Source organism: Apis dorsata, unplaced genomic scaffold (assembly GCF_000469605.1).
Source record: "Apis dorsata unplaced genomic scaffold, Apis dorsata 1.3 scaffold_20, whole genome shotgun sequence".
Lineage (NCBI taxonomy): Eukaryota > Metazoa > Arthropoda > Insecta > Hymenoptera > Apidae > Apis > Apis dorsata.
The window spans coordinates 19267-29529 of NW_006263322.1; the positions used below are offsets into that span (position 1 = coordinate 19267).

Consider the following 10263-nt stretch of genomic DNA (forward strand, 5'->3'; position numbering starts at 1 on the left):
TTCTTAATCACTTGAAATATGTCAAATCATGGTATGTAAAAAAAAACTAGATTAATAAAGTTAAGTTGAAATGGTAATACAATGTTAATAGTTCAATTGTATTCAGTTATATTATAAACAATTTTATAAAAAGCTGCTACTATACCATAAATATTTTTTGTCCATAATAATTAAATATAAAAATATAAAAACTATTAATAAGTTAGATAAGTTATGATCTATTATAAATTAAATATTCTAAAAAATAACTTGCAATCTGCAAATGTTCTTTTCCAGTAATTTTTCCAGTAATGAAAATTATATAAATAAAATTTTTATATATATTTATATTATTATTATATAGTATAATGTATTCGATTAATATGTCTTAATTATTTTTGACTTATTCTTTTAATACACATTTATATATTTTAAATAAAATTTAATACTTATTTTATAATTCAAAATAATATCTCAAATTTTGACATATATATCAAATTTATAATTTCAATTTAGTCTGTGTTATATCTGTGTTAATATCTCTGTTAATTTTATTAAAAAGTATAAAAAAATGTCTATAAATAAATGGAATAAGAAATAAGATAAATTTTGCTTTCTATTAAATGAAAAAAATATTATATCCATAAAATATGTTCAAAATATTGGAATAATTAATTTAGAAATAAATTTAATATTTTTATTATTTTCTTTTAAATAATTCAGATTTGATATTATTAATATTTAAATTCTATTATTATAAATGATTAGTTTTTTATGATGTGTCAATTATTATATTGAAAATTATTTGGATAAAACTTAAACATAAACATATCTAAATAAGAGAATTGTTCATATTTTCAATTCTAAAAATTTACAATAACTAATTTATAAAATTCTTTTTATTCTTATTCTTATTTAAAATTTTATTTATACTTCATATGTGAAAAATATTTGTATTAATAGAAAAAATATTAAATTATATCTTGAATATGTTCAAAGAAGAAATGATATATATTTACAAATATATTTATTTTTTGATAAGATATTGATTTATAGATACAGTTAGATACTAACTCGTTGAACTACTTATAAAAATATTTGAACTCTAATATATGCTTAAATTCAATGATCTATTATATTTTTGTTAATTATATTATTATTATTAATTATAGAAAATGAATTTCAAATTTGTTCTTTCGTTCCTATAGTATGTTAAAAATATAAATGATTATTTAATTAATCTGATATAGTAAAATAATGTTAAAAATTAAATGAAATCAAAACTATTTTTTCTATCATAATAATATTCAAATATATTAAAAATTTATAAAATAACTAAATTAAACTAAATTAATAACTAATAAATTAAATTAATAGAATAATAAATAAATTAAAATAACTAAAATAGCAATTTTTTATGGAATTTAAGTATTTGATATTTTCTTAATTTTATAATGTATTTTGAACAATCTAAGATATTAAAATTATTTTTTAATAACAATTTATTGAATTAATTTTAATCAAAATGATATTCTATTTATATTTCGATTTGAAACTCGATAATTTCTGGATTAATATTTTCTGCCAAAAGTAAGTATTAATCGATTGAAAAAGTAATTAATTAAAAATTTCGAATAAAATTTTAAATAATATTTTAAATAATTATTAAGATAATTACTTATTAAATAATATAAATAGCTTAAGCTTAAATAACATTTATCTATTATAATTGATCCACTCTTCATATACCCTCAGCTGTTTAATATTACATTTATTTGTGATTATTTGATGTTATTTCGAACAATTATCGAATAAATTATTGAAGTAACTTATTGAAATAATATTATTCTTAACTTCAATTATTAAATTTTCCTTTTTCCATTTATTCTTCTGCTTAATCTCTTTTTCCTTGATGAAGTCGTCGATTTTTCTTGATAAAATTTTTCTTGAATAAAATCTTGTTGGAGTGTCTCTATATACAATGTCATTAATATACTATATAAGTTTGATGCTATTTTGAATAATTTAAAACAAAAATCTCTATTCTTGTAAAATTTAACAATATAAAGTTTATAACTAATTGAGTTTTAGTTTTTAGAATTTTAATTTAACAAAAACAAAAAAGGAAAAATGCAGAAAGAAAATTTTATATTTAAATTTATATAATATAATGTAGAATAGATTATCAAAAAATTAACATAATTAATTTAATAAGGATATAATATAAGTTATACTCATAAAATAAGTTAATAAAAATTTGAAGATTACAATTGACTATCAGAATAGTGAAATATTTGTAAAAATATTTGTGAAAATATATTATTGAAAAAATATTAAATGAAATGTCTTCTACTTCTATTAAAAATATTTTGGAAATTTCAATATCTCATAAATTTAATTCGTAATAACTCTAAGATATCAAATTTTCAAAGTCAATATACTCAAACTTTTCAAAACTTTATAACGTAATTTTTATTCACAATTGTGATTAATAATATTATTTTATCACAAAATAGATATTAAAAATCTCATTAATAACTATCAGTTGAACATTGTTATTCAAATCTTCTCATAAGAAGCATTTCATAAAAATACTTAAATCTACAATCAAGTAAACTATATCATTCAAAAAGAAATCAACATATTCGAAGTTTTATAAAATTTACGTAATTTATTTTTCATAAAATTAATTTTTTCAAATATGAATTTTTTATAAGTTATAAGAAAAGTCAATTATAAGCATGTTCCTTATATAATCGTAAATTGAAACAACAAACAAACTGAACAGCACAGTAGTAAAAGAATTAAATTTTCTAGCTACATCTTTTAGAGAAATTTGTATAGAAGTAAAATTTTTATATTTGCGATGGATATATTAAATTAAATAATAATTAATTAAATTTTTATATAGATTTTTTCAGACTGCAATTCTTTTTTCAAATATATTATATTTTTTGTTAAATATATATTGTTAATAAATTATATTATGTAATATGAACAAAGTCTCTTTATCACACCAATTATTAGGATGATTCAAAATTATTGAATGTAACGAAAAAATTTAAAAATTTAAGCAATTCTTTTTATATAGATGAGAAAGAAGAATTTGTTTTCGGATTCAATAGCAAAGTAAACGAGATTCTGAAACAGATATTCTGTTAATAATTGATATTTTGAATCTATATTACGCCAATACATTTAAATCGTTGTTTTTTATCGCTTTATTTTAATCAGAAATCATTTTGTTATTCAAATAAACCAAAAAGCAAAAACTTCAATTTATACAAATCAATTTTATTACTTCTAATATTCCAAAAAATTTTAGAAAAAATTGTACGAGATAAAACTTATAATAAAACACAAAATTATTCCATCTTATTAGTTTAATTTCAAATTAAAACATAATATAATAAACCAAGTTCATAAACTGTTGAAAACATACGAGAAGAAGAAAAGCTGCAATTGCATTTTCTTAGATATATATAACAGTATTCTTTTTAACAATTTTTGTCATATCATCATTCATTTGTAATCATAATGATTAATAATAAAAATATATATGACTCAAAGTTAAATATAAATATATAAAACTAAATTTGATAAAATTATTCTGACAGCAACATACAATCTCCATATTATACATGAGGAAATTTAAATTACAGATATGATATAACATATATCGGAAACGCTCACGTAATTTATCACATAATTATTAAAACTTTATTTGATTTAAATATATTTGGCATACATACATAAATATATAATATTTATTTTAATAATACATTAATATACTTACAACACAATAATCATATAAATCAATAATTTATGTAACTATATTATAAATATTTGATGAAATATAAGTGAATTATTAAATTAAACATAGCATGCAATTCATTTAATTCATTATCAATAAAAAAATATGAATTGAAATGCAAATTTATACGTAAATGAATTGATACGTATATGATCATGTTGAATTTTTTTTGAACACAAATATGTTCTAAATTAATATGTTATGATATTTTCATATTATTAATTTATCTTATTCAGAAAATTATACACTTTTCTTTTTATCAACTTCTATAATATATATTATTCATTAAAAAAAAAAAGAACACAATTTAGTTTGTAAAAGTATTATATATTCTTTATTTATTATTTCTTATTCTTTTAGATAAACAATACGAAAGAATTTAATACAAATTAAAAATTAAGATATTAATTAAAAATCTCAATATAAAAAAGCTTCAGAACATAATCTAATTGTTCCAATTATCCAATATATATAAACCAATTTTATTACTTTTAATATTCTAATATATAATAATTATATAATTTTCTAAAAAATTTTAGAAAAAATTATATGAGAAAAAACTTATAATAAGACATAAAATTATTCTATCCCATTAGTTTAATTTCAAATTAAAACATAATATAATAAGGCAAGTTCACAAATTATTGAAAAGGAGAAAGAAATTATTTTATAAGAGAAGAAAAACTATAATTGCATCTTCTTAGATATTGAAAAAATATTTTAACAATAAAATATCTTATGATTTAGTAGAAGATCTCAAAAGAAAATTAGAATAAAACATTTGACATTAAAATCCAACAAAGTGTAACTTAAATATTGCACAAAAAGAAATGTCTCAATCGAATATCTAGAAGAATATGCTATGCTTCCAAAATTACACAATTGTTTGTATTATAAGCCGTTAATGAGTTAATGTTGATTAACATTAATTACATTTCCGACTAAATGATGACTGACTAAATTCCATGTTTTTAATTGATTACTATTTGAATGTATTATGATTAATCTAATCTGATTGACTTTCGATTGACAGCGATTAATAAAATATTGCAATTGTGGTATCGATCTCATCTGATTTTGAAAATCTTAATTCTTTCTGCAATATTAATTTTCAATGAAAATATAACTAAGAGATGTAATTAAGAAGAATGAAAAACAACCAATGAGTTGGAGAAGAATTTTCAAGTGTTGCAATGCAATAGAATCAGGATTTTTGTGCTTCTATGATGATCGCATAAATATGATTTATGAAATGACTATTGCTGTAGTATCTGTTACTAAAAATTTAGAACGATATGAGAGAATAATAAATTGCTTAAAAACCTAAACTGTTGAAAATGCTCAAGCTATTGAAAAATGAATTTTAAGTTATTTTGACTGCTTCATAAATCAATTCTATTCTTAAAATATCGCCCATCTTGAAATCATTAGCGATTTCAAAATGGATTCATAACAGTTGATGAATTTATTACACAATAAATTAATAGATTCTTTTACATAAAAGACAATAATCTTAAGCATAAAAGAATGCAAAACAAAAATACAAAAAAGTGTTTAATTAAATTAAAATTGATAGTTTTTTCTATGTATAAAATCAAATCCATCAAAAACTAAAAAATTCAATGCTAATATTTGCAATTGTAATCTACAATATTGATGAAAATTCTACTTCAGCACATAAACTATCGGATAAACTAGATTAATTATATTTATAAATGATAAAAAGAAAATGACAATTACCATAAAAAAGTATAAACAAGAATAAAAATTGATACATATGGACCAAATAATTATAACCTAAGAAAATAAGATAAAATACTTAGGAATCGTATCAGATAAAAAACTAACATAGGGTTCTCATACGAAACATATAAAAAAAAAGCAATAGCTACAAAATTATTATATTGGTTACTTAATAGAAATCAAAGCTAAAAATTAAACCATTATAGATATATAGAATAATCTTTTGAAGTACAACTGCCATAAAAAAGTTAACAAAAATCAAAATAGCTCAGAAACTCAAAATTATATTCAAACATACTATGAAACATACTATGAAATATAAAAAACAAGGACATAAAAAAAATCTTAAATGCTTTACCAGTAAAAAAAACATAAAAATAACAAAAATAATGAAAGGTATTGAAAAAGGATCAGCGAAACTCCAATGAAATATGCACGATATCAATATCAAAAAAAAATAAATAAATAAATAAACCACGTAAAATAAATTTATTGGATAACTATTCAAATACATAGTTAATATGGAATAAATATAAATTGTGTGAAAAGTTTATAAATAATAAGACTTGAACAAAAATACATGAATAAAAGAGATTTAAAAACAAAACAAATATTTTCTTGAAATTATTTATTATATTATTTATTATATTATTATATTATTTATATATTATTTATTAAGTATCTAAATAATTATAAAAAAATTATTAATATTTGATAATTATCACTTAATTGTCTTTCGCAGAAATCTTTCTCACTCTTTTTTTTCGACAAATTTGTAATTCAGACGTATATAATGAAAAATTCTTCGCCTTTTCTCCAATAAAAAATCAATTTTTTAAAATCATTTATTCTCTGTTTATCGAACTAATTGTCAAAAAATATCATTTCTTGATACATAAATAATGACTTACCAATTTCATTCGCACCATTAGTGTGATTTAACCTGATGAATTTGGACCAGTGTTCACTACGAATATGGAAATACAATATCGTATGTTCTATTTATGAATTCAAAACTACATTGATGAAATATCTTACATGTCTAATCTGAATAAAAAAAAAAAAAAGATCGCAACATTTTAGATTTAAAGCCATAATTAAGATTAAATTTTGAAACCATAATATATATAATAGCATATAATTTCAATTATATGTATGACTATCATTAGACATTAGATATCTAGGGTTATGGAAATATAGAATAAGTTAAAATAAATATACTATTTATTTTAGAGATAAATCTTTCGAAATCTCGAAATCTCGAAACTCTTTGAAAGTGAATTATTATATATTCTATATTTCGAAATTTTTTACAATTTTTATATTAGCAAATTCATATGTGAAAAGATTCATAATAGCTATTTTGATTTAATACAGAAATGAAACTTATTTTTAAAATTTAAAATTTATTTTTATTTAATTTTATTAAAAAAGATATTAAAATATTAGTATTAATATTTATTAATAAAGATATAAGATATTAGTATTATTAAAAAGAATATTTTGATTTTATAAAATAAATAAACTATTATTTATTAACTAGAATTATAAAAATTTTCTTTTATTAAAATATTCTAACATATTCTTTTATTAAAAATACATATTTTTTAAATTAATTATTTAATCGGAAAAATATTTTATTATGAAACACTTTAAATACCTCTATAATTAAGTTAATAAAACACATATAAATAAATTTTGTTTGTTTTTTATAAATAAATTAAAATTACTAAAATAAGAAGAAAATTATTTTGTTAATTGTATATCAATAATAAATTTTAAATGATTTTTACACAAGAGATTTATAATTAATTAATTTTTCCATATGTAAAAAATTTTTTTATAGAAAAATGACAAGACTAATGTCTTATGAAAATTGAATAAAATTGATATCATTTTTGATTATTTAAAAAATATTAGATATACATATATTATATATATATTATAAGTTATTATATGATTTATAAAATAAATAAATATTTATACAATATTCTAATTATATTGTAGAAATTGTTGACTTAAGATTAATCAATTTGAAATTACATCACTAGATATATTTTCATTAATTAAATCTATTATAATCTATTATATATCTATTATTATAATACTATAATCTATTATATTTGCAAATGAATCACGTAATAAAAATCGCCGAAAAAAAGCATCAAAATATAATGATATAAAGCAATATTAAAAAATCTACATATTATACATTCGAATGCATAATGTAGATTCAAAATATCAACTATTAGTAGAATATGCAGAATTCCAGAATATATATTTCTAGAATCTACTTTTATTCTCTTATTAAATCCTTAAAATAAAGTTCTGAATTCTCCTTATAAATAAAAAGAATTGCTTAAACTTTTAAATTTTTTTTCTATTCATTCAATTTCAAATTATCCTCAATTGACATAATGGCAAATGATATAAAAAAACTTTATTCGTATTATACATATATATAATATAATATGATCTTTAACAAAAAATAATAATATATTTGAAAAAGAAATCATAATTCGAAAAACACATATAAAAATTTAGTTTAATTATGATTTCATGTATCTCTCGCAGATATGAAAATTTCTCATATAAATGAGCTTTGAAAAAATAAAGAAATTAAGTTATCAAATTAAATTAATAAATATTATGTAGTTGTATTTTCATGTATCATAATAATGTAAATAATTGGATCATAAAAAAAATTGGACAAAAAACAATATATACAAAAAAAACAAATTTCAAAATAATTTAAAATAGAAATAAACTATAAAATAAATTAACAAAAATAATTTTTAATATCTTAAACAAGTCAAAATGTGTTATAGAATCAAGAAGATACTAAAATCAATATTTAATTTTTATAAAAAATTGCTATTTTAATTCTTTTATCATAAATTTCTGTCCGAATATTTTTGCAATGAAAAATAGTTATTTCATTAAATTTTAATATTTTATTTTATTATATCAAGTTAATTAAATAAGTCACTCATATTTATAAAGTATAAATACTCTATATAATATAAAATATATCTCTTATAAAGTATAAATACTCTATCGAAAGAAACAAGTTTAAATTTATTTCTTCTATAAATAACAAAGATATAGGTCATTGAATTTAAGCATATGTTAGTGTCTGAATATTTTTACAAGTAGATATTAAATAGATATTAAGATTTAAAATAAAATTATTTTAAGTAATAACCTAATTTAAAATGTTTGAATAATATTTACATATATATTATTTTGTAGTTATATTATAATTGATTCACTCTATTCATTATCATTTCAATTATTCGATATTTTGAATAATAAATTATTGAAGAAACTCTGAAGAAATTAAAGTAATTTTAAGTTAAATTGTTAAAATTTTGCTAATTTCTGTTTGTATAACTGTGCCACCAACTGAAAAATTGCAAAGAAGAGATTGATGCCGTCTTGGAATGGAATGGGAGAGTTTCTGTGTAAGTTTCTATCTATTTTCTTATAATATAATCCTAATCATAATCCAAATCGGTGCTATAAATGCTGTCTTACTTTGCCAATTTGAAGACTATTTATTTAAGACTATATGCAAACATACTATCCATAAAAATAGCGCATATTTGAAATTCGACAGAAAATGAGCATCATTCACACTTTCAGTATCAAGCTATCTAAATAAATCTCGAAAGTCGCACGATAAGATCAAAATATTTTATTGATTGAATCGCTCACCCTGATCGTTGTCCGATCCACACTTATAATATTTCTGAAGATAATCCTGTTTACCGAAAATGACTAAGAAACATAGAATTTCTTTGAAGAAGTCTGTCTTATGAGAGATCACTATCAATCGAAACTCTGAATTGGAAGCAACAATACAAACTATTTCTAACTCGGTCAATCGAGTGATTTTATTTCCTTCTGGTTGGCCAACCAACATGTTGTCGTAACACGTGATTTTTGTAAGATGCACAACTTGTATATGTCAAGTTATAAAAATGATCTATTATGAAAATATACATACAAATGCATCTTTCTTCTGTGGATCTTTCTACTCTTTGAAAATTGCATACTCAAATATTATTACGGAAGAAAACATCCAATAATAACTCCAAGAAAAACAATTGAAAAGCAATCTATCTTCAAGGACATTATCAAAATAATTTCTATCTTACTTGCTTTATCAAGGATTGATTATCGTGGTCATTATTCTTCCTGCCGTCCCGAATTTATATTAACAAACGCATTAAGTTTGAGAAATCATTAGCGAGAAATGTCAAATAACAGATTATTACTTTTTCAAATAATTTTGTGTAAAAAAACTTTTTCGGTTAACTTTCATTCTTTGAAAAAATTAGTCTTTTATCATATCGATTTAGATTTTAATTTATGTTTCAAACAAATATTGTGACAATCGCTTGATACAACTTTCCGGGATTTCAAATTTTACTTCCTTGATAGTAAGTATATTTTATGAACAATTCAGTCCTATACTATATCTTTTTTAATGGTAAAAAATCACTTATCATTCAATGTAGCCTCTGTAAAAAATTATATATTCTCTGCCTAAGTTTGTTCATTATAATAAAGATATCTCACAGAAGATCATTAAGAAATCAACTCTGCCTTATTTGTTTCAATGATTTGTTGAAACTATAATATATATATATAATATATAATAATAATATATAATATATAATATATATAATAATATATATAATAATATATATAATAATAATATA

General features: G+C 19.2%; 2 protein-coding genes across 2 annotated transcripts in view; both read right to left on the reverse strand.

Moving 5' to 3' along the window:
* The window catches only part of LOC102673631 (acyl-CoA Delta(11) desaturase-like), a 25467-nt gene extending 15991 nt beyond the window's left edge, over positions 1–9476 (reverse strand). Inside the window, exon 1 of the mRNA XM_006607889.2 lies at positions 9254–9476. Within this exon, the coding sequence (XP_006607952.1) occupies positions 9254–9461 (208 nt within the window). The 5' untranslated portion in view covers positions 9462–9476. The remainder of the gene's footprint in view (positions 1–9253) is intronic.
* The window catches only part of LOC102673309 (glutamyl aminopeptidase), a 19689-nt gene continuing 9868 nt past the window's right edge, over positions 443–10263 (reverse strand). Inside the window, exon 16 of the mRNA XM_031510081.1 lies at positions 443–461. The gene's annotated coding sequence lies outside the window, so the exon portion shown is untranslated. The remainder of the gene's footprint in view (positions 462–10263) is intronic.